This window comes from Gymnoscopelus braueri (assembly GCF_963280865.1).
Source record: "Gymnoscopelus braueri genome assembly, chromosome: 9".
Taxonomy (NCBI): domain Eukaryota; kingdom Metazoa; phylum Chordata; class Actinopteri; order Myctophiformes; family Myctophidae; genus Gymnoscopelus; species Gymnoscopelus braueri.
In genome coordinates this window covers 22,653,735-22,680,075 of record NC_137610.1, presented here as the reverse complement: position 1 = coordinate 22,680,075, position 26,341 = coordinate 22,653,735, and the positions used below count along the sequence as shown (strand labels likewise).

Below are 26,341 nucleotides of genomic sequence, written 5' to 3'. Positions count from 1 at the left end.
AGAGAAGCCTTTTCAGGAGAGTCATCACTGATTGTCCAGCTCCTATCTAAACAACGTCAGCGTTTTGCATATGTATACAGTTGTAGTCTTTGCACGAAACCTGTTTGTCAAGAACCAGGGTCACAGTGAAGGTCGGCTATTTTCGGAGAAGAGATGTAACGTATACATTATAAATGCACAAATATAACATAGCTGTGCTTATGTAGGTGGTTAAATATATATTGTATTTGTTTGTCAAATCTTGGTAGCACACCAGTGTAATTCAGCTTCTAGATGTAGCTCATTCTGATACCTGCTCAACATCTACAAGCAGCCTGCCTACCTGTGCCCACATGATTCACTGTGTTCATTGTTTTTAATCATTAAGAACTGATTCAGAATTGGAGTAACTTTCTATTATTTCCTATGATAACTCATGGTATGCTACATATGAATGACAATGTTTCAAGATTCAAGAACGTTTATTAGAAGGATAATAATGCGCCATCCATCTCCACATCTGGTGCTGTTGCAGGGTCAGTGTTGCTGAGTACAGCAGCTTGTGGTCTGTTCCATGGCTGGTTTTCCCTGGGGAAAAGACAAGAACATTTTTAATTAGTTATGTAACTTAGTTATGCAACGTGTTAATAAAGTATTCAATCAATCAAAAACTATGCGTCTTAGCTCTGAACAGATTGTTGTGTAACAAGTTGATGTCAACGCAGCCGGGCTACCCTAATCTAGTTGGCATTGGTATTAATACCTAGTTACTTTTAGTTAGCAGAGACAAAATAGCAATTAAATGTGTTTGTTAATAACTTACCGTTTGTGAAAATGCCGTGAACAAACACGGCTGTGCTTGGATAGGTTGTTGAACGTTATTTCTTCTGAGATCCAAGCCTTCCGACGTCTCTTTAACTCGTCCATGTGACCTCCGTGATGTTGCCTCCATGCTGGAAAGTTGAAAATGGAACTCCTTTATCTACCGCATTCCCTCGACGCGACCTGTTATGGCACTTAAAAACTGAGCAAGTCTACACCATTGTAAGTCAATAAAGTATGTACTAGCACGGAAGAGTCCCTGTTTACAAGCTCCGTCACAAACGTGATTGTTATGTAGTCTCTGCCCGTAAAGATGGCCGCTGCTACCAAGTGACACATGCTGATGCCCCCTTTTGGGTTTTTTGCCAGGCCCTATTACATTGTCTTATGGCTACTTTTTCCTCAGTACCTTGTCCCAAGGCACTCTCAGCTAGAGACAATACAAACCAGCTGTCTTTTGTGCTGAACTGATCAAACCAAACCATAACTAAAGCCAGTATGACTTAGAAGATCACACTACTCTCATGCAATGCTCAGTATGAACTTACAAGTGGCACCACCCACTATTATGCACCCAATTTCATATAATAGAAAAATTGGCGATCTACAAGCTGGCGCCATTGTTGGCTTGTAGAATAGACATTTTTTAAATAGTTAGTGTCTAGTTAATGTGGCCCGGGAAAGGGAAGTCTGTCATTCTCAGTTGAAACTGTTGACTCTGTGACCTGATGTTTAAGAGGATGTGGATGGAGGGATAGATGGAGGGATAGATGGAGGGAGGGATGGATGGATGGATGGATAAAATCACTTGGAACATTTTGGAACATTATGGCCTATAATGACATGCCCAAAATAGGGGCACCAGGTTAAAAGTTGTTAATGGGGAGAAGGATGTCGCCTCCACTTGTTGCCATATGTTTCCCATGTCCCCTTCTTACCATTCAGCATGTACAGTAGGGTCCTCTCAAATGATTTCACCATTATCATCAGTCCAGCAAAAGCCCTAATCTGCCTGTAGACCTTTAGACCTTTGTTATGTGGGAAAGCTCACAGAGCTTAGATAGATCTGCTCAAAACAAAGAGCTTAATACCTCAGTAATGTCAAGAGGACACGAGACCCACTCGTACCATGACAGGGCCTTGGGGGGGGGGGGGGGGGGGGGGGGGTTCTTGGGTTGCTGCATTGGAGTGATGCTTAATTTATGACTCTGGAGTCACACGTCTAAAATAGCAGGTCTACAAGCTCACAGCGTAGATTGGCTATTTTCGGCACGTCGACGTGAGTCTCGTGACTCCATCATACAACAAAGACGGACATAACCACTTAACAGCCTATATACTTTGTTGTTATGAATAGTGAAAATAGCAGCCAAGCTCACAGTGCGTCGCGATGGGATTGTGAGTTTGTAGATCTGTTATGTTTGCTATTTATGTTTACATTTTATTTGTATTTTTGGAAAATTGATCCAAAAATGTCAGCCCAAAATAGGAACATCAGGTTAAAAGTGGTTAATGTGCACGACCGGGCAGGCGGGCACAGACCTCCACCCTCTTACGCTGAGAGATATCACAAGGCATTGAGGTCTATTCATTTCTCCTGGCTGAGAGGTACTGTATAGAGGCATGATCCATCCCAAACAAATCAGTGGTTGTGAAGGATACGTTAAACAAGCAGAACTATACACAACATTTTCCCTTTTCCACAGAATGGAAACAAAGCCGTTTGAAATGTTTGGGAGCGGAAGGCAATCCTAATGTGCTGGATTATTGATAAATGCTGCTGAGAAAGAGGTCGGTCTCGGTCATTATAATAATTTTTCGACTCTCACAATCCTCTTCAGTCAGTAGCATCCTTAAACTAAAGCCAAAGATATTCTGCACTCTGAGTCTGATAATATTATTTCACTGGAGAGGCATAAATGGCCCTTTTGTCTGCTTGAAAGGCTTCCTTATGATGGCTGTGAGAGCCCCATAGCAGGGTGTCACAATGAGCACCAGATAGCCAAGTCTTTTGCCAACCATTTTCAAAGAGGACACACAGAGGCTTAGAGTGTGACCAAGAAGAACCAGCATCTCTTTTCAGTCGTTGTGGTTTGGTTTGGATCTCGTCATCCACAGCCTGCTCAACACCTCAGAACGGAGAACAGTACTAGTCTATTTTTAAGCAGTTTAATGTCCTCGGCTCACTGGTCATAAAGAGGATTTGAATTTGTTTAACCACTTATCTGGGGTGCAACAGTTAATCAAACTAATTGATTCATAAAAAATAGTTATTAACATAATCAATCCTTATTTTGGACATTACTGTATATCATTATACGTAGGTGAGACCGTGAGAAGTCTAAAAACATTATACTGTAAAACAGTGTTGTGCGTAGCAGAGCCAGACCAATATATCGGTAGACCAGTCATTAATTGACTGTTTTGAACACGTCAGTATCAGCAATTATGCTGCAGATCTGTCGCAAATCCTGGTTTTTAAGCACTTTCTACCTGGTATAAGATTGATAGATTTTTTGTTTTTGCTCACAACACGACGTGTTACACTTATTGACAAAATATCAGTCAAAACATTGGTAATCGGTGGTCTCGGACTCAGAATCTGACACAAAAATCAGGCATCGGTCGGGCTCTAGTTGTGCGTAGATATCTGCATCTGCTCTGGTTAGCAAGCCTCTCGGCCAGTGTCACATCTGTACTCGCTTGAATTGCCTGATATGTCTGTGATTAGTCAAGCCTGTGCACCCCCCCCCTCCCCCTTTCAGTGAAATGGAGGTCAGACTTAATACTGTGAATAAATAGTCTCTCAGGCTAAAAAGGGACCAAACAAACCCCTGCCTTAGGAAAGGAGAGATCGGTCACCAGCATGATAGCCTAATAGCGTTGTTGTTTTGTTACAGTCAACAATGACATGAGACTAAATTAGGCTAGCCTCGGAATTTCCCTCCAACCACGGCCGTCTCGGCAGTCCTACTGTACGTCTTTGCGAGCCACACACACACACACACACACACACACACACACACACACACACACACACACACACACACACACACACACACACCCCTCCCATCTGCAATCCTCCATCAATGTTAGACTAAAGCCTAATTTATGTGCAGAAAATAGCCGACCTACAAGCTCACGAAGCTTCACGGATGCAACACATTATGAGCTTGTAGGTCGGCTATCTTCAGCACGCGAAACCATCTTCAGCACCGCAACCATCATGCGGCTAAGTATGAATCGGGCATAACCCTCCTCCAGGTTTCGTGATCCCACCGATACAGTAGTTTGCAGTGAACATGATTGTAAAGAGACAATCAAATGAATAACCAGTGGAGTGAGACTCTGTGTCTCCCTTATCAGACTCTTGAGCCTGTAGCTTGAGGCCAGCTGTCTAATACTCTGCACTGTGACTGGTCCTGGCCCTGTGGGGAACATGTGTTGTGTGCCTCTTTCTCCCTATTGAATTATTCAGCCTGTAAGAAACCAGCGCGGTACTGTGTGTGGCATGATGAGGGCATTGCAGTGATATACAAACAGCTGTCTTGTTATATTGGAGGTTAGTTTGGTGGGGGCGGGCACTTGTTGATAACCACATGAAGCCTTGCTTCCCTATGCTGGGACGAACACTCGCCGACAAGATCGTCAAGCTCACTGATCTTCAAGCTCACAGATCTACAAGCTCACAGATCTACAAGCGCGTAGCTTGCAGAATGCCTATTTTCAGCGAAGATATTTGGTGTATAGGGAAAAAAGGAGTGGACCAGGCAGGGTAGCCCGGTCAACTAAATTGTGCAGGGTTTAAGTGATTTAACCTGAGAGTTGTCGCAGGAAAGGAATATTGGTATCCATCACCATGCACTCCAGAAAGTCTTGATAAGGCTGAGCACGGGATCAAATTGTGAATATGAAAGTGCAACAGAACAGTCGGCATGAGGTTGCCATACTCGCCTCTGCTGTCACTTTTAGACGTGGCCGTTGTGTGTCACGTTACTTTCAAACGATGCTATGCCCTAGGGTGATATGACTTCAAATTTTTATCACGACTATTAAAAACTTTTGGCTCGATTACAATTAATGATGATAAGAAAACGTGTTGTGAGCTTAAGTTGTATGTAGATTGGTTATTTTTGTATGCCACCATTGTACAATGAAGTATAATACAGGTTTAAGTGGTTAATCATTATCAGACTAATCGATTTAGTCAAGTTGTTGATATATTAGAAATATAATACATTTATCACAAAAACCCTGCTTTTTGATTATTTGATTAACCTACATGAGCCAGATTAAGTCTGTTATTGGTTCTCAATATCGGTTTCGATACATTTTCAGTTAGTTGCCCAGCCCTACTCTGACCCCAAGTATTGTATTCCCTTACTAGGCAATAGGCGATTAAAGACGATTACAGTAAGTCTGGCATTCCGATGAGGGCTCACAAAAAGCCTCTCTATTAAATCAAAGGAATACCACACAACTTCTTCAGACTCTGTATGAGATTTTTCCCTGTGGCTTTATTATTAGATGCTGGTTTTATTTCCGTCTCTCTCTGTCCTCATCGGGGAGAGCGTCCACTTATGAGAACGTGGCTTTCTCCGTGGGGTCCTGTGGTTCTGTGTTTATGAATACTTTTCCCGTCACATTCTTGCCTCCCCTCCCACCACCACCCGTCCGAAACGTGCTGCCACTCTGGGAAAAGAGGCCTCTCGCTCTCTCTCTCTCTCTCTCTCTCTCTCTATCTCTGGTGTACAGCTCCAGCGTCTAAAGCATTGTGCTGTCATTGTTATATTTAGCTATCTTTCCCCCCCTAGGTAGTGGAGAGGCGAGGGCAGGGACATGGGACGCGCGGGCTGGCTGCTGGATTCTCAGGCCGGGGGGTCAGAGCAGAGGGGGCAGTCGGGGGGGGCGTCCGAGACTCCGAGTTGACATGTCCTCCTCCTCAGACTCCATCTTGTTGTTTCCTATTTTTACGATGGAGGAGGTTTGGGGATCGGGATGCTGTGTGGTGCTGTGAGTCAGTATGGTCTTCTTTGCTAAGGCAAAGTGACAGTACAGTACAGAGCAGAGCAGAACAGCACAAGAGCTAGCCCCTGGGGGACAGTGAGCTATTCTGAGCCCTGCGCTTCCCTCCAGCCTCTAGGCTGTGTTCTGGGTGAAAGCACCCCAGGGTCACACTGTCTCCCTGTCGCTGGCATTTTCCACAAATAAACCCAGACACTATACCGCCATACAAGAGAGACGAGACAAGACGAGAGAGACGAGCACAGACGGAAAAAAAGATGTGGGATCTTTCTGAACCACTTTAAACCTGGTATCCATATTTTTGGGGCCATGGGGTTGTAGGGGAAAGAGTTCACAAAATTGCACGAAATTCCGACAACGACATGTTGTGAGCTTTTTGTCGTTTTTGCTGCTTTTAAAGTGGTTATGGGAGACTTTGTGACTGCCCATCAGTGAGATGCATCGGCCTAATGCAATAGCATGGTGCTTCCTATACTCACTGACTTCCTATTTTTGCATTGCATCAGCGGCAGTTGATGAAGTTCTACACTGTTGTCATGCTTTGTTCTTTTCGGGCCAAGGACCACTTAGCACAAGCCCGAGAGGAAGTGCTGTGACAAGGGTTAACAATTGGCCATTGTCCACACAGTGGCACACCTGCAGGAGTCAGCAGGACACATTGTAGATTGCACAGGACTTTGACATTTCACGTCATTGTCTGGACATGGCTCTGAGAGGCAGGGCAGGGGCGAGAATGGCTGCACTTCAGTGGCCTTTAGCCGGACTGGTTGCCGTCCTGACCACGGCGTCATCTGTGCACTAAACAGAAGGCCACCAAGGCATTGATGGTATTTTGTCCCCGTCGGTGGTGAACATCTTGTCCCCTTTCATACAGCTATCTATCTACCAACTATTGTTGCTATTTTACTGTAAAATCATATTCATAGGTCCCAGGTTCTCTAAGCCACTGGTTCTTAACCTATTTAATTTCAAGGGCCCACAGTTTGATATGAAGTGAACCCTCTGTGTTAATATAACTCTGAGAGTGTACAAATGGAACCCTTAACTCGGGTCAGAGTTACAGACTCGTGTGGAGATCCATTTGGTTCCTATCCTAAATATCAATCATTTAGTTGGGGACCCCCTGGAACTCCATCACGGACCCCTGAGGGTCCTCGGAACCCACGTTGAGAAGCGGCGCTCCAGGCACAAATGGCAGGCCTCCATAATAAGTGATGGAGTTCCTCCAGTGTCCCATCTGTGTTCCATACCTTCCCCTTAAAGAATGGGAGGGCTGTCCAGCCTCCCTGTGCTGAGCCTCTCTGGATTTCCTGTGCGGCGACTTCCAGTGACATTCATATTCTAGGGGGGTCTCCCTCCGCATAACGTGGCTTTGTTTTCGACTTGCAAGACCAATGTTGTGTTGAGAGGAAACGAACAAAAGCTCTGTTGTGGATTAAATTGAGCGAGATGCGACGGCGAGCCAGGAATAATAATATCCTCTTATCTGAACCTGAAACCGGAGCTACCGTGGGCCTGCCCTGAGCTGAGAACGTTTTTTTGTTGAGAGGTTTTCCCATACCTGTCTGTCTACACACAGAGAGCTGGGAATCTGGCGCGAAAATTCAGCGGAGAAAAGCTAACTTGTCTATACGCACATCGACACAGTGGGTGCTGTTGGGTGCAAGGCATATACATAACCTGCACAGTGCACACTGAGCTACGGTAAAAGGCAACTTTATTAGGAAGACGTTTCGATCCCTTGTGGATCTTCCTTCAGGTCAGCAAAATTCCAGCAGGACATCCCTTCTCCAGGTTTGACTCCGACCCACCTGATAGTGCTCTGTCTCTGTCTCTGTCTCTCTCTCTGTCTCTGTCTCTCATCTGTTTTGCCCTCTCATTTTCTCTCTCTGAGTCAGTCTAAAAATCTTTCTTTTCATGTTCACCCTCTTCGACACACACACACACACACACACACACACACACACACACACACACACACACACACACACACACACACACACACACACACACACACACACACACACACACACACACACACACACACACACACACACACACACAGTGTCTGACAGCCATTAATAGCAGGAGGAGCTGTGCAGCAGTCTGGGTCCTCAAGATGTTTTATGTGGAAATTGGAGCCATGTGGTTGCTTTGTTCAGTTCCTTCCTTCTGCTGGATTGGAATGATGGGCTTGTTCTGCTTAGCGTCAACACTTAGAACCAATAAGGGACTTATAACTGAATAACCGAGAATCAAGGTTTTCTTTTGTTCGTGTTTTTTAATCAACAAAACATTCTAATTGATTTATTTTTAATCTACTAAATTGATTAGTCTGATTAACCTCTTAACCCTGTATTATACTTCATTGTACAGTGGTGGTGTACAAAAATAGAGAAAATAGCCGATCAATAAGCTCATGCGAAGCGTTGTGAACTTGTAGGTCTGCTATTTTCACTATGAAAAAATATATTGTTCATTAATTGCAATCAATGCAAAAGCTTGAAATAGTCATATCTACCAGCCCTAGTAGTAGACGTGCAAAAATATTGCAAATCTATCAGATTCAATGATATCGGTCATATTAAATGCCAAGCCAATACCAAGCATGACACAGGTTACACATGTTACAGGGTAGGCTGTGTTGTTTTATGGTCTTATTCCCACACTTTGAATCCGGAAGTCAGGAGGACTGGGGAGGGAAGGAGTGTATCTACACCTAAATGCAAAGGGAACAGGGAAGTCCCCCAGGCCAGTTCTCCCCCATTCTCAGTGGTGGAACGCGGGCCGGGTCACACTGGAGTAGGCGCCAGGCCAGAGAAGGAAATGGAATTGGGTTTTCCACAGGCTATCTGCAAGAGTAGGTCAACCCTCTTGATGCAGATAGGTTCCCAGCGCCTAAATAACTGCAAGACCAGTGTCGGGATTACTAACCTTAACCCATTAAGACCGGGAACGCATCTGTGTCATTTTAAGGTTTCTTTGGCTATTCAAAAATAGCAGATATACAAGCTCATAGCGTGGCACTGAGTGCCGCGCTATGAGCTTGTAGATCTGCTATTTTTGAACTATTTTTGAACTCAAAGCAAAGATTTGAGTTATATATATATATATATATATATATATATATATATATATATATATATATATATATATATATATATATATATATATATATATATATATATATATATATATATATAACTCAAATCTTTGCTTCTGGGGGTCCCTGGAACAAAATATTTTGGATTGGGGGCGTCCACGGACAAATACATATAATTTTGGGGGTCCTTGACATGAGAACCACTGATATAAGCAACATAAGTCTTTAAAAAAAAAAACTGTCAGGATTTAGAAGAAATTTGTAGAATCTCCAGAAGCAAAGATTTGAGTAAAAAAAGTTCGCTTTAAAAATATTTATAAATGCAAAGATTTGCACACATTTTTCAAAAATAGCAGATCAAGAAATCTAAAATGACAGCGTTCCGGATTGAATGGGTCAATAGTAAAACTTTGTGGCAGATTGGTACATGTGAGGGATGCTGAGCCCGGTCTTCTTTGCATCACCTTTTGTTTACATCAAAGATTTGCAACAAGCTGAGTCTGTAAGTTTGGTCTGCAAGTGCAACATTCTTCTGAAACTAGCAATGTTGCGACATGACATGATGTCATGTCAAGCGCTGCCATCAGCCTGCTTCCTGCTATGACCAGAGAGAGACGGGGTATTTCACGCTGCTGCAATTTTTCTCACAAGCGTTGTCGTCTCATTCGAGAATCTTTGATTTGGGCCGGCGTTTAGCACTCCAGTAAGGTAAAATGTCAGCAGTGGTGGGATGGTGGGGTGGTGAAATAGATGACACAGAGGTATGTTGGCTTCTTGGACAGGATGGGAGTATGCTCTGTGAGGTTAGGCAGAGGGTTGAACCAGGGTGAGGTTCGGGCTCGGTCTCAGTGCTGAGCAAGGATGTCTTTTCCTCTCAGCCAGTCATCCAGTGGAACGCAACATCTGTCGTCTATCCTCCCCCCATCATGCCATCAGCAGTCTGAGGAGAGGTTCTGTGTGTGTGTGTGTGCGTGCGTGCGTGTGTGTGCATACAGTATATTACTATACTTGTGTGAGGGTCATTGTCCCCACAATGGGGATAGTATAGTACATATCTTATCTGATCCATTACTTGTATTACTGATGTGTTGAACAAGGTTAAACCTCAGTGTTGGACAGGTCTTTACCATGGATTGCAGCTGTTTTCATTAGACCATATTCTCTAAGAGGCCTGCACCCCGATCTGGATTAGACACGCACGCACGCACGCACGCACGCACGCACGCACGCACGCACGCACGCACGCACGCACGCACGCACGCACGCACGCACGCACGCACGCACGCACGCACGCACGCACGCACAGTACAGAATGGTAGTACAACTACAGTGCACAAGATGGACTGGGGTTCCTCCAGCTAGTTTCCCACTGCTAAACCCCTAATCTCAGCCTTTCATTCTCACTGTGATCTGTGCTCTAATCTGACATTTTCAATCTTACTGCTATCCAGATTAAGATTAATTACAGAACAGAAGAGAGAAGATCAGGGGCAGTATAAGGGAATCTCTGCAAATTGACTCAAACAAGCAGCCTTATGGAATAGGTTGAGAACTATGGGTTGTTTGATACCACCTTATAATTTTTTAAGCCATTTGTTAGGATGCACTTTGCTCCTCAGTCTTTTAATACCACCTCTTAATAAGTGACCATGAGCACAGATTATGACCGATTCCTTTGCTCCCATATTCACTGAAGAAAGTGTTGGGCCCATTCTTCCCATGCCACCTTATGTTCAGAACATTCTGACATTAAAATTGTATTATCGTAGCTTGAGACCTGTCTGTGTCAGCAACACACTGTGAGGTCTAGCAACACTAATCATAGGATGTTCCTGAGATCGGACCTTCACGTGGAGTGACCACCGGAAGTGTATTCCATTTCATACCACTTGTGAGGCATATATCTATCTTCTCTATTAAAGCTGCGCTATGTAACTTTCCTCTTCTACCCCGGATTTGAACCCGGTTTCCTGCGCAAGTGCTGGAATGTTTACCATTCCATTTTAATCTCGCAAAGCAATGTGATGCACAGTAAAATCCCCTTGTGTTCATTCATTTATATATTTGTAACCACACTCTCAGAGTCAAATGAACACATGATTTTACAGTGCGTGTTTGACGGTAGGAAGTTTTGATGATAAATCATGTGCGAGCCAAGTTTGAGACTTCTGCATCCTCTGCATGCTGGAAGAAGCCATGTAATTATCTGGATATGACTCAGAAGGTTGTGCGTGCTGTCCGTGGTTATGAGTGTTCTTATGGAGGCTCCATTTAGAGCCACACGTCATAACAGGAAATGATGTCATTATGTAGTCTTTCATACTGCAAGCAACCAGCTTATATACAGACAAAAAGCTACCCAGTCTTGTGTTTCTTCTTGCTATCGATGATTCTCCATCCTCTGACCTCTGATGTGAAGTAGTGGGTCATTTTCCTTTACTGTTTAAGTGTAGGCGATTTTGTTTGGTTAAAGGTTGTTTTGTGAAGTAGTTGAGGCTCTGTGTTGTGATGGTGGTCATTGCTGTGGAGGGTTTGTTTGCTGACAGGGGTCTCCCCTTCTCTCCAGCTCTTTGATAGACAGAAAGTACATTTGTACTTATAAGTGTGTGCTGTGGTAGAAAGACAAGTAATGAAGACGTTTTTCATAAATTAATGCTCTAATTTTGTCGGATGACAGTGTCTCGCTAAAGTAGCGAAAATATAGCTCTACAAGCTCACAAGTTGTTGCATCGCGATGCATTGTTAGCTTAGTTGCATAGTTCGATTTTACTGCTATTTTTGATTACTTTTCTTAGGTTTTAAAACATGCCCAAAATAGGGACTCCAGGTTGAAAGAGGATAAGTGTGTGGGTTTTATAAATATTTTACGATAACAAGAGCTTCAGAGACGAAATAATAACTACGCTGGAACACTGGGTTCTTCCCCCCCATTTCCTGAAAGGTAACGGTTTTGGACATACAAGGTCTCAACCCGACAGCGACGATATCATTCTGCTCTTCCAGCTCATATTTTCCTACTGTATTTCTCTCACTTGACTCACTGACTCTGACCATGACTCTCCCTTTTATGTTCTCATGCCCCCCCCCCCTCCCTCCCCCTTTCCCAGGTGGGATACTTTTTACTCTACTCACTCTCTCACTCTTTCTCTCTCTTTCTCTTTCTCTCTCTCGTTCAATTCAAAGAGGCTTTATTGGCATGGGAAACATTTCTCTCCCTCCCACCCACCCAGTGACCTCTGGGGGGCTGATTCAGAGTTTCTCCCCCCAGTTTCCATCTGTTTGAACTAAGCAACGCGCCTCACAACAACCACAATGTCTGTCCAGCGCTATCCACCTTCTCTGTCCACCACTTGAAAAGAAGCATTCACAGTGAAGGTCTTTGAACGATGCGTGAGGCATCAGCACTTTGACCACCGTCAGCGAAGGTGCCTCACTCTGTGTTCCACTGTCCTGACTCACTGTCAAAATAAGAACCATGCACAGTACATTTTGCCTGGCCAGGCCACCCTGTGGTATTGCCCATGCTGTTGTCGCTGACTAGACATGCTTAGTCTGGGGAAATTCAAGGCTTTTTTTTAACCCATTCAGTCCGGGAACGCATGTGTGTCGTTTTAGATTTTAGCTATAACCATCATTTTATACTTTGGCAATTGTTTTGCATATTTTTGAATATATATATATATATATATTATTTTTTTTCAAGCGAACATTTGTAACTCAAATCTTAGCTTCTGGGGGGTCCCTGGAACAACAAATTTTGAGATGGGGGTCCGCGGCCAAATACATATAATTTTGGGGGTCCTTGACATGAAAAAGCTTGTGAACCACTGATATAGCAACATAAGTTTTTCAGAAAACTGTTAGGATTTGGAAGACATTTGTAGAATCGGAATCGGAACCTCAGGTCTTAACGCTTTTGTTGCGTGTAAATATTAGTGTCACTCACCACAGGTTCTCCCTTCAAGGAGTGGCGGAGGGGACTGGTTTCCCTCTCTTCCTGACCGCCACACAATATTATCAGCAGTCTGGAGGCACAAAACACAGGAAGCTGCCTGCTGGAAGTTGAAGAGGAGGCATAGCAGACCTTTTATTATACTGACTCTGACTGACTGAAGTTGGACTAGGGCTGTCACGATTATGACATTTTACTTGACGATTAATTGTCACTCAAATAATTGTGATTAACGATTTAATTGTTGTTCAACATTGGAATATGATGAATATAAATTTACATTTATGTTTGGCTTTTAGGCTTCGTAAAAACTAAAAAAAAGCACAGGGAAGATATGACAAATAACTTACATATGTAATAACTTCATACTTTCAAAAAACATTGACAGCGGAAATAGCCGATCTACAAGCTCAAAACACGTCTTGAGCTTGTAGGTCTGCTATTTCCACTATTTTTGAAAATGTTTGAAAATACATGAACCAATTAACATGGAACTCTTCAGCGAGCGACAGCATAAATTAAGCATGACAGGCTAGTGGCCCAATGATAAAAACAGCTTACAGTCTGTGATTTGAATAAGTAAAATGTCTATCAATTCAATACAATTTTATATAGTGCCACTGCCAAATCACAACAAGTCGTCTCAAGACACTTTACATACTGTATAGAGCAGATAATAACACCCGACATTGTCCCACGCAAGCATTTTTGCAACAGAAAATGTCTCCAGGATGGTCCTCAAGGACTTGGTCATTCTCGCTGAGGTCATTTCTGTCCACTTCTGTAAAATGAGTAATTGTCATTCATAGGAAAGCAAAATATGGATTTATTGAACTCTAAAGAGAACCTGGTAAAGCATCACAATTGACAATGTGCTTCACAGAGAAGAATAAAATCAATAAACAATAAAACAATGAAAACAATTAAAACGATAGAAGTAATTGAAAGCCGAAAATATATAAGAACAATATCAATGAGATTGAGAGTAAACCAACAATAAATCAATAGACAATCTAGACAAACGACAAACTAAATATTTTCAACAACATGCTTTTGATTGAGCTTCAACAGAAAGGGCATGACAAACAAAACCTGTGCAATGTTTCGTAAAAATCAGGCGAAACCCTCAAACAGGGAAAGAGCCATCGTGACATCTGACTGAAAATGTAAAGCGTGCCATATAGAACAATACATTAATAACCCACATCCTATAGTCTAACCTCCCAAACAGCTTACTAAGCTGTTCAGAAGAGTTTCCTGACAACCCCTGAAAACCAAAAACAGTTTGCCCTCTTGAGATAAGAGGAGAAAGGGAAAGCTGACAGGATAAAAGGACAGACAAGAGCAGGTGACATCTGTATTATTGGTGTGTTAAGTTTTTCCACTGATCAGCTGTCAGCGAGGAGAAAGGGAGAGAGGAGCTTCAGTTGTTTACAGAGGAGAATGCTGAGCTGCTGAAACTGGATGGGTTTTGGGAGTTAGCCATTGTCAACCTGGCGAGCAGATCTACAAACTTGTTGATCGACTATTTGCACTATTTGTCGTATGTCGAAGTATATAGGGCTATATACAGGGCTAAGTATATAAGTGGCTAAACATAAGAAAGTTGAAGCTCAAAATAAATAAATAGTAGTGAACCACTAAAGTGAGAGGCCAGGGTAAAATACAGGTCTAATGCACAGTTTGTGGCAGCTTACATGAACTTGATTGCAAGAACAGAAAGGATTTGTGGCGAGTCTGGTGACTGAAATGTGGTGCAGTAGGATTGAATAGCACTTAGTGGGTGTGAATTACCACAATGTGTATTGGAAGGCTGGACTTGTTGTGGTCTGTGGAGGGTAACCATAGAGGGTCTTTGTGGAACAGCAGGCCATGCTGCCCCACCTGTTGCTGGCAAAGGATGCCAGGCGTGCTTTAACACAGCCTGAGGCGTCATCTGGCCACACGTGCTGTTAGACGTCAAGTCAGTGAAACTGTGATGAACTTGAAAGATGAACTTGTTCATGTTGTTGTTGTGCTATGTGTTCAATTGGTAAAGCAAAACTGCTATTTGCACGGACTCAATGTAAAATCCCATAACGCTCCAGTGCTGCTCACAAAGCCATCTTGGCAAATGAATGAGATCATATCGTCTCTGTCGGGTGGAAACCTCATTTGTCCAAAACTGTTACTTTTCAGGATTCAAATTCAAAAGTAGCAGATCTACAAGCTTGTGGATCTGCTACTTTTGATGCTTTCGTGTGACGCTATGTTATGATGTAGGGCATTCATTTAAGAAAAAACACACACAAGGTTAAAATATGGAGATCAGATAAGAGGTTTCTGCCCCACAGCAGCAACAATATATTATCATAAGGATCTAGGGATCCACATGGGAACAGTGTGGCTCCCAATGTGGATCTTGGACTTCATGTGGCCAGACTGAGACGTCAAGTCCACCATGACATATCTATGACTCCATATTTGGGCAAGGTTTCAGACCGATCAGAGCCCCATTGTTTTCCATTATAAAATCAAAATTTTAATATTTCAAAAAGTATAAAACATGGAGGTACTGTGTGGCCTACTAGCAGTTTGCACAATTAATTTGCCGCTGATGCTAGATTAGCACCAGACACACAGACAGACAGACGGACCCTCTTTTAGACGGCTTGACAAAATCCCAGGATATTGTGATCACTGTAGTGAAAAGATTAAACAGCCTGTATTTCCTCATCTATCTGTTATAGAATTCAATTTCATTTTGAGTATCTAGGCTTGCTCAGTTTGCCCTTATACATCTCGTAATGCTATTTAAAAGCACACAGTCAGTGACTATTTTCACGTGTATGTGGCCATACATTTGATGCTCCAACATGCTGAGCATGTTGGAGCATCAAATGTATGGCCACATAGCTCCTTAGGCATCAGATGTTGTGGTATTTCATTGTCATATCTTAAAGCCTTCATACTGTACCATGACGTAAGCCGACGGGCCCGTACCGTATACGTGTGTCTTTTATCTACATGTGTCCCCAATGTCTGCTTGGCATAGCTGGCATAGCCTTCATTGCCAAACACTGCTGTGAGATGTCGATGAGGAGAGAAAGAGAGCAAGCTGTCCTCTTTCTCCTCACAGATGCTTTGCTACCGACAGTTGCTGAGCAGACAGACAAGCCATGCCGTCAGACAGACTCGACCAGGCCCTGCTAGAGCGTAGGCTAGGGCCAGGCTTAGAGGGGAGACACGGGGGTGAAACTGTGAGAACGTGGGGGAGGCAGTGGTCTCATCAATCCCCCCTCAATCGCCCACTGTGTTGCTCCTTTTCCCGTGGGTGCAGGAGGCAGTTTGTCAACTTTTTAAACTGCACAGTCTGTGTCCACCAGTGCCCTAAGCCGGATTGATTGTGTGTCGCTTTTGCTCACTGATAATAGCCAATCTACAAGCTTACAATGTGCTGCATCGCGACGCACAATACAACACCGATATGCAACCAAGTATAAATTAAGCATTACACAGACACAGGCATACTCTCTCTCTCTCTCTCTCTCTCTCTCTCTCACACACACACACACACACACACACACACACACACACACACACACACACACACACACACACACACACACACACACACACACACACACACACACACACACTATACAATACTGCACTACTGTACTAGTGTGCCCCCATGTGAACTCTGTGACGGGCTGCACGATCCACCTGTTCTCATCTGCTGACATACTGTAGCCTAAGCTCTTGACTTGTCATCACCCATCAGCTCAATTAACCCAGGAATAACACAGAACCTTTCAGTTATTATGTTGCTGACCACAATGGCAATATAGAACTTTATGCCTATACCTTTTGTCAGTAAAGATGTCAAATAAAAAACAATCAATCTAATCCTCTGTTGGGTAGAGGTTGCTTTAGGCCGCGGTCTCTTGCAGTTCATTGTCTATTGTATCGATCTCTTTTTACAATTATTTTAAAGCATAAACCTTTTCCAAATGGTGTAGCTCAAAATTGCTTGTTTGTTTGGTATACTATGTAGGGTAGGCCTACACTTTGCATTGTTTTAGTTTTTTTGCAAAGCAGATTCACATTTTTAAAAGGGGAAGTAGGCGTTTGCAGTATAACGTATTCTTTTTAAAAAACCACACATTTGAGGAAGAAGGCTTAAATTATTGTGTGGGCATTCTGCGAATACCTACCACCAGAGGCCTACGTCCAATTATAACATGATGAAGGGAAATGATGGCCCATTGCCCAACATCAAACACATTAGAGGCCGTTTACACATTGATGATCATTTGAAAGCAGATTAAATGGAAGCAGGTTTGATGAAGGCTAAAGGGTTGCCGGTGTAGAAGCTACCACTCAAGATGATGTAGAACAGTGGTTCTCAATGTGGTCCAGGGACCCTCACGATTCGTTGAGGCCAAATAGATGGACCCTTATGAGACCATTCCATTATGTGCGCTCTCAGAGTTATGGGGTCCTTGAAATTAAAAAGTGTGAGAACGAACCACTGATGTAGAAGCTATGATAGTGCACAGTGCACAGTGCACACTGTACCTAACATTAGCTCTGTCTCTTGTGGTTGAGGTGTGATGTTGGTCATAGCCTGATTCAGTTACTATTCAGTAGATTGTGAAGTAGATACTGAAAGATGCTACAGCTGTGGTGTGTCGTGGTCTGGGTTTCGTAATGACTGTGATACTGCCTCCAGTGATGTTTGTTCCTGTATTAACCACTTAAGCCCTGTCCTCAAAAATACCTGATCTTGAAGATCTACTTTTTGTTTTGTTTTTATCTTTGAGAATTTTACCCTATAATGACAAAATGAGGGTTGCCTTTGTGAAAGTGGGTAAGCCTGTAAATGATAAATGTTACTCTGCTCTTTGGAAAGATTCAATCACCGACACACTGGAACATCTCATTTAAAACGAATCAAAGATTTAGTCTTTGAGAGGAGAACCAGCCATGACACATGATCCTCTCAGAATCCTCCTGATCTTGTTATAGCTAATTATTTATGATCAGCTCTTTCCCAAGAGCTAAAGCAATAGGTGCAGTACAACTATTAGGAATATGACCTCCAGCATAGTCGTTCAACAATCGATAAAAAACAATACGATATGAAATCAATCCCTCTTGACTTGAGTCTATACAGTTTTCAATGGGCAGGGAGAGGAATTGGTGTTAACTGAGCCCCCCCCCCCCACACACACACCCACACCCACACACACACACATGCACATAGACATAACCACTTCACTGTGACCAGTCACTTGTGAGGGGAGTCACTGGCATCCCTACTGTCACAATTTAGACACTTCGCAGAATTTATCAAGTACACAGCTCTTTCCCAAATAAAAGGTAGAAAGGACTCTAAATGCAGTATATGTAATAACACAATTATTAGATTTTAGTGAAGCTCCTGTTATTGCTGTTATATGTTCTATGACTGTGATTAATGTGAAGTTCCTGTTATACGGTATGTTCTTCGTGAAATATGTTCATCAGTTTAATATTCTTATTGTCTTGTTGCTTCCAGATTTTGACATGAAGAAGGACATAGAGATGATAATAGCTGAAGAACGAGCTGACATCATCTCCAAATATGACAAGGTACGTGTGTGTGTGTGTGTGTGTGTGTGTACAGTATGTATGTGTGTGTAATCAACTTAGCGAAGCTACGACACTTCCAAACATTGTCCATAAAGATACAAACCAAACAGACCAATACCGATTGTGCTTTTTAAAGACCAAATAGGCAGATACTGATTGTTTTCACCCTTAGACCTAGGATTATAGCAGATATCGTCTCTGTCCGGTGGAAACCTCATATGTCCGAAACTCTTACTTTTCAGGATTCAAATTCAAAAATAGCAAAAAATAGCAGATCGACAAGCTCCAAACGCCGTGTTTCGAGATGCTTTTCCAGCCTGTAGATCTGCTATTTTTGAAACGTTTGTGTGACTGTAGTATGATCAAGTGGGGCATTCATTTATGAAAAAACACAAAAAGTTTAAATATGAGATGAGCAACCATATCAGAGATGTCACACATGAAGCTGTGTAGCTCCTAAAGTCTGTGGATTATACCATAGGTCGTGGGGGTGGGGGCGGGGGCACAGCTGAGCTCTGGGACAGATTGTACCGTGCCACCAGTGCCAAATGACATGCCTTTCCCAAGGAACGCAGAACAGCTTGGCCTCTGGAAGTCTCTCCCTGACAGATTAGGTAGTCGAGGCACGTCTCACACACCAGCGCAAGTATGTCACTGTGCCCTGCCCCATGTAGTGAAGTCCATGAGTGCCGGCTGATGTCTGTGAACTGAGCATAGAGAAATATAAATTAATGACACTCCCAAAGGGGGGGGGGTACTGTGTGTGTGTGTGTGTGTGTGTGTGTGTGTGTGTGTGTGTGTGTGTGTGTGTGCGCGCGAAAAACACTTCCTGGGGGGGCTTATAATCACTGCAGGTCTCAAATTGAGGTCAAAGCAATTACTGCACCTATTAGGAATACATTGACCTCCAGCAAGGTCTTTCAACAATCGATAAAAAAACTATTCGAAATGTAATCAATCCCCCAATTGCCTTGAGTCTATAGTCCATGGCAATGGGCAGACACACCACATCTTCACAGACATGACCACTTCACTGTGACCGAGTTATTTAAATGCCAGTCACCAGTGAGGGAAGTCACTGGCATCCATTCCCTACGGTTACAATTTAGACATTTAGCAAGGACACATGAAACCTAGCGTCTGTCTAAACGACATGCTTGGCATTTGTGGACGAGCAAACGTATACATTATGTTTATCTAAATGACATACAAAATTTACTTGAGTAAAAGTACAAAAGTATCGGTATCAAAATGTATTTAAAGTACAAAAAGTAAAATAACTAAAATATTTGAAAATAGCAGATCTACAAGCTCACAGCGTGTCGCGCTGCGACGCGTTGTGAGCTTGTAGATTGGCTATTTTCAAATATCCTAGGTATAAAATAGGGCTAAAGTGGTTAATGTATGTTTTATAATGTAATAATTTCTGTAAAGTAACTAATAAATAAAGTTTTCAAATAATTGTAGTGGAGTAAAAGTACAATATTTGCCTCTGAGATGTGGTGGAGTAAAAGTAAAAGTATAGACAATTGGAAATACTCCAGTAAAGTCAAAGTACCTCAAAATTGTACTTAAGTACAGTACTTGAGTAAATGTACTTAGTTACTTTCCACCACTGCAACTAACCAACATACATCCTGCGTTGTGTAACTAACATCCATCAACTGTTATCACCTCTGGACTGCCTGTGAAATATGTAACCTCCCTGACCCTGCCTCATGGCCAGTGACCATCAGCCATCTTAGCAAATCACATTGGTCAAGTGGTAACAGTATACTCACTATATAACAGGACGTTCTCCATTCAGTGTAGGGCCATTTTACATACCTTCAAGCTGTGATTTGCATGTGCAGTACGTTGCATTTTTATTAGAGACATTCATGTGTGTTTTCAGGGGCGCCGAGAAGGTGTGGACATCGACCCCTGGGAGGATGCTGACTATAACATCTATAAGGTCACTGACCGTTTCGGCTTCCTGCAGTAAGTCTACCTGCCTGACAGCACACTAGGGGGGTTTTGACCCCAGCTTAGGACCAGGGCCAGTTATTCCAACTCTGGAGAATAACTAATTGCACCATTAATATTTCTGTTTTTGTATCTCTCTCTCTCTCTCTCTCTGCGTCTCTGTCTCTGTCTCTGTCTCGCTCTCTCTCTCTCTCTCTGTGTCTTTCTCTTGCTGTCTCTTTATCTCTCTCTCTGTCACTCTGTCTCTCTCTCTCCCTGCCATGCCACATCGTGTCTGCCTGCTGTTATTTATTTGTTTCTGCACCAGTGAGGAGGAACTACCCACACCCAGCGCTGTTGAGGCGAAGGTAACAGTATGACTTGCTCATAGAAAATGAAAAAACGAAGAAAACAACGCCACCACAAAACCTGTGGTGGTGTTGAACCTGCGTTGAACCTACGTAACATTACAATATGAACCAGGCCTAAAGTACAGTATGTCTCTGGCCTTTTTACTTTTCAGCAAAAGCAGCAGGAGGTGGAACGATCGGAGAAATGGCTGAAAATGGTGAAGAAGTGGGACAAGTACAGGAACACTGATAAGGTGTGTGATAGCTCTGCAGTGATGGCCTCCATACGAACCTCATCACATGAATCCCGTATAGTCATCCCGCTCGTCACACAAACCGTCTCAATTTAGCCCCGGCGCACGACCATATTTGATGCAGCGTTCCTTTTTTGTCACTCATAACTTGTTTTCCATTCCTCTTTTAGCTTGAATTCCTCCCTATTCCTCCTCTCTGGTCTAGACACGAGACGCAGAACAGGGTCTGATGCATCTCTAACTGTCATTTAACCACTTTGAACCCTGTTGTCCCTATTCTGGGGGTGAACGTTCTGTGAAGAGATTTTGTGTAGAACAGTGGTTCTCAAACGTTTTAATTTCAAGAACCCCCATAACTCTCCAAGTTACAGACCTGTAAGAGTCCATTTGGTCCTCAAGGAACCCTGAGGGTAAAAAAAACCACAGAGGCCAACCGAGTGCACACAGGAGATAAAAATGTCTTAAAAGTGTATTGAAGGTGCTTCTAGGATCAGCGGGAGTGTAGACTTAAAAAGGAAGAGGAGAGGAGTAAGAGGAGAACAGAACCTTGAGGGTCCCTGGACCCCACTTTTGGTGTGTTTCCACATACCAGTCCTCGCAATGCACCGCGGTGTAGAGAGAAAAAGGAGGGGGTGTGTAGTACAGAGCCCTGGGGGCTTAATTTAACTCAAGAGAGTCTCAGAGTTACGGGTCCATTTGGTTTCCTTTTGTGCTCTCTCTGGGTTAAATGAACCGTCGTGATTTTACAGTGCACTTTCTTCTCTCCATCTCCTCTTGCCCATGTTGGTGTGCGTGTACTTACTGTATGTATTTTGTTCAAGGCTGCCCCTCTCCATCCGAGAGTCAACCACTTAAACCCCAGCATCCTTAATCAGATTCACTTTATTGTCACTTAGATGCACTGTTTAAGTACATACATTGTGAAAAACATAGGGCTTGGAAGCTCCAATACATAAAAACATGATAAGAACTACCTAAAACACTCAATAAACAATAAAAAACAGGGCAAGAATATCAGTCAATGAAAGTGCATAGTGCAAAGTACAGATGGTTATTGCACAGTCACTTTTCACTGTTATTTAACAGTCTGATGGCCCGTGGGAAAAAAAACTGTTCCACAGCCTGCTAGTGTGTGTGCTAAGGGGATCTTGTATCCCTTCACCCTATTGGACTTTAGAGGGGAGAAAAGTATTTTGTGGGGGTGAGTGGGGTCTTTGTTCCAGGTTTTCTTTATTGGTATTTTCTATTTTCACAGACGCTGTTTTTGTATGCTTTTGTCTTATTGACCTATAAGACAAAAGCATACAAAAACTGTGTATGTTACCCCTCCCACCTCCCCCAAAGTTCCCACTCCGAAAGAGCCACAACCCTGGTATCTTGTTGTACCATTAACACAAAAAGACAATACAAACAAATAAGACACAATTGCAATGAAAGTTGAAAGAAATGTAAAGGGTGGGGTCTTTAATGATCCTCAGGGATTTATTGAGGCATCGCTGGGTGTAGAGGTCCTCCAGACTAAGCAGCTCGCACCCAGTGATGTTCTTGGCAGTGCGAACAACCCTCCTCAGCGCCTTACGGTCGACAAGCTTACACCGCGTCGCTATGAGCTTGTCGATCGACTATTTTTAGCGAAAGCCTTTCCCACAATCACAGAAAATACACTAGTATAGAGCCCTGAGGCACTCTGGTCAACCATTTTAAGTGGTTAATGATGTGTTTGTGCTGTGTATTATTTCAGATGGTGAAGCGGGTGTATAAAGGGATCCCTCAGCAGCTGAGAGGCAAAGCCTGGGCACTGCTTCTGGACATAGAGACGGTCAAACAGGAAAATGTGGGAAAATACGAGGTAAGATCACAGCCCCGGCCGTAACCAACAATTAAATTTGTATTTTTGTATCAGTTAAGAAAAGAAAAAACTCCAGCACACTGTCCTCAAATGTAAGCAAAAATATTTAATGTGAATATAACCATGTTTCACAAAATAAATAAGAAATCCCATTTTTCCCCCCCAAGTGTTAGTTTGGTAACCACGTGTTAGTTTGGTAACCAGAACGGTCGGTACAACAACCTAGCCAGACCCTGTTTTTTTTTTTGAGGAACACTTGGCCCCTGCGGTTCTTGTATTCGTTTTACTGAGGTTAAGGTTCGGAATAAGGTTAGGTTTAGGCATAGTTTTACTGAGGTTACGTTTAGGAATGACGTCAGGTTTAGTCATAGTTTTACTGAGGTCAAGTTTTAGGAATGAGGTTAGATTTAGGCTTAGTTTTACTAAGGTTAAGTTTAGGAATACCTGGTGGCAACCGATTCTACAAATGCCTTCTAAATCAGTAGTTTTCACACTTTAAATATTTTTCAAAAATGATAAAAAATAGCAGATGTGCAAGCTCTTGTACATCTGCAATTTTTTAACGCAAAAACCTAAAATGACACAGATGCCTTCCTGCTATGATAACCCTGCAACTGGTCTCCTGTTCTCGCTCCACAGAGAATGAAGCTGCAGGCACGTAACTTCTCCTCGGAGATCAAGCAGATCGACTTGGACGTCAACAGGACGTTCAGGAACCACATCATGTTCAAGGACCGCTTCGGAGTCACGTGAGTATTCCACGTTCTACCGTCTAAATCCATCTTACCAGGCACCATTTGAGTTTGTTTGGACGTGCTCGCGTGTCATGTGCACTGCCGTGCCAGAGAATGTTAACAGTGACTTCATAGCACGATGCTTTTGGAGAGTGTGACTTGCGGTATCAAAATATGAGGAAATGCATGATGAATAGACCTCAACACCATGACTCTATGGGTCTATTAATCTTGCAATACAAGTCTAGCACATTAATAGACCTATAAACGTAACTGATAATGATGGGATGAAGTCACCATTACTCCGATTGCACTGTAATAAACTAAACATTGAAATATATCACAGTAGCAGTCTACATGGATTAAAGTTATCATTCACCATTCATCCAACATGTCTTTACCTTGCCTAACTCTTGGCTTTCTCTAAAGAAGTACTTATATTTAGTTGGGTGCCAGTGTCGCGCACTGAAAATACCCATTCTTCAAACTTGCAGTGCGTCACAGCACGCCACGTTGTGAGCTTGTAGATCTGCTATTTTTGGTGTGTGTGAGACACCAACGTGCATCTAATCTAAATCAGGCATAAACCTAACTCATGTGGCTGGTGAAGTCGAGCCCTACGGTAATAATATTAATATTATATTATGGTAATAATATTAATATTATATTATGGTAATAATATTAATATTATATTATTTTAATATTAATGAGTATTTGAATCCATAATGGTCTCGGATATTTCATAAAAGTAAACTGGTTGGCTGTATGTAAACTGGTTGGCTGTATGTAAAACAGCAAGAACATAGGTTTAGAACGATAATTCCAAAACATCATAATTCAACATAATTGTGCTGAAACGGAGCGCTAGTGTGGCTTTCACGTTATTTTCACGCTCCTGTGGATCATAGGACTTTTCCTCTGACCTTTACTCACCATTGGGTAAGTGAAGAGGGTTTGCTTAGCTTTCAGAACGCGTGTCTCAGTCTCCCTGCTTTGTTTTCGTTGGGCGTCTCCAAAAGCTCGGTTTGTTTTCTCTCAGCAGCCTCTCATGTCCAGGTCTGTCCTCTCAAAGTCTCCTACAGTACAGGGCACCGACTCTGGCTCTAACCTTTGACTGGCAACACGCACGCGCCCGCACATGCACACCTAACTAAAACAAAAGTGGTTTCCTCTCTCTCGCTCTCCCCTCAGGGTTTTATTAGCCTTCCTGTCAGCGAGCAAGGCCCTGCAGGAAATGGCAGTCACACGGAAACGTGCAGAGACATACAGAGAGAAACACACATGAGCTCAGTGCACACAGAACAACGCTGTTTGCATACAGTGACAAAGCATAGATCTGGCAATGAGGGAGAGAAGGGCAAGACAACAAAACAAACAGACTTTATGAGTCCAGGACTTTATACTTTATACTTCATTGACTGGGGTTCCCGAGGGGCCTACACCTGGCCCCCTCCTTTTTTCCATCTACACCAAATCTCTTCGCAAAAGCCTATCAAAGGCTCTACTATTTTCTGTGAATATTTTCCAGTTTTTGCCGAATGTTCACCTATTGTTATGACATGCCCAGAATAGGGATGCTAGGGTTCATGTGGTTTACAGGTCAGTCCATATCTCTTCGCTGCACAGTAAATGTAAACTGAGAGTGCACATACGGAACCAAATGGACCCGTAAGTCTTGTCTCTTGGTGTCATATTTCCCCTTTCAGTTCAAAGCGTGTGTATCCACACAGGCCTGAATACTGTTCCATCCTGCTTGGCTGCCGTCTGCTTCCCTGCAAATCAACAGCTGGGACACACACACACACACACACACACACACACACACACACACACACACACACACACACACACACACACTGAGAGCTATTTAAAGCTGCGTTCCCGTTTCTGTCAGCATCTATAAGACATGTATTGACTATGGCGGCCTTGGGGACGGGGGTCTCTCTAATTGTCTGCATTATATCTGTTAATACCCTGACAAAGCCCACTCATCTGGGAAACCCCTAACTACCCCCATACTGGCTGCTTTGTGCTCTGTGTCACAAACTGATGAAGTGCCAGATGTGATCAGCCAGGCGCACATAACAAACCCTTATGCCGGATTTGAGTTCAGTGGTTGTCAAACTTTGTAATGTCAAGGACCCCTATAACTCAGAGTGTGTACAAATGGAACCAAATGGACCTGTACGGGTCCATTTGGTTCCATGTATATGGCAACTTTATCCAAAGGGCTTTACAATGTGCATTACATTGACCCATTCACACGCACCGACACCGGAGGAAACCCTGGTAAGGCTCATCAGGAGCAGTTAGGGATTCAGTGTCTTGCTCAAGGACACTTCGACACTAACACAGGGGGAGTCGAACAGGGAACCTTCCGCTCTACGTCCTCCAGGAATACCTGGTGGTGACCGTTCTGAGGTCGCCTGATTTGACCTGGGGCGAGCGTGTTTTGGGGTGAGCGTTCTTGTATTCATTGTATCCATGGCCATACATGGCTGTTTTTATTGTACAGTAGCTGCATGTACTACAGGCCGTGACTCATGCAACAGCAGCACGAAGGAGTCGCCACAGGAAACTAAAAGGGAAGTTTCATTAATAAACAACACAGTCTAAAATCGGTGGTCTCCCTGTCCTCACTTTACAGTAGCTGCCTGGTATCGATAGACAGTTAATACAGTAGGTGGACAGTTAATCTTCAACTTTATTGCCA

General features: G+C 43.1%; 1 protein-coding gene across 1 annotated transcript in view; it reads left to right on the top strand.

Annotated features, from left to right (window-relative positions):
• LOC308091839 (uncharacterized protein) overlaps positions 1–26,341 on the top strand; it is a 43,386-nt gene that overhangs the window by 2,203 nt on the left and 14,842 nt on the right. Inside the window, exons 2-7 of the mRNA XM_080437573.1 lie at positions 18,424–18,497; positions 20,392–20,477; positions 20,770–20,809; positions 20,965–21,045; positions 22,787–22,894; positions 23,534–23,643. Coding sequence (XP_080293699.1) covers positions 18,432–18,497; positions 20,392–20,477; positions 20,770–20,809; positions 20,965–21,045; positions 22,787–22,894; positions 23,534–23,643 — 491 coding nt within the window. The 5' untranslated portion in view covers positions 18,424–18,431. The remainder of the gene's footprint in view (positions 1–18,423; positions 18,498–20,391; positions 20,478–20,769; positions 20,810–20,964; positions 21,046–22,786; positions 22,895–23,533; positions 23,644–26,341) is intronic.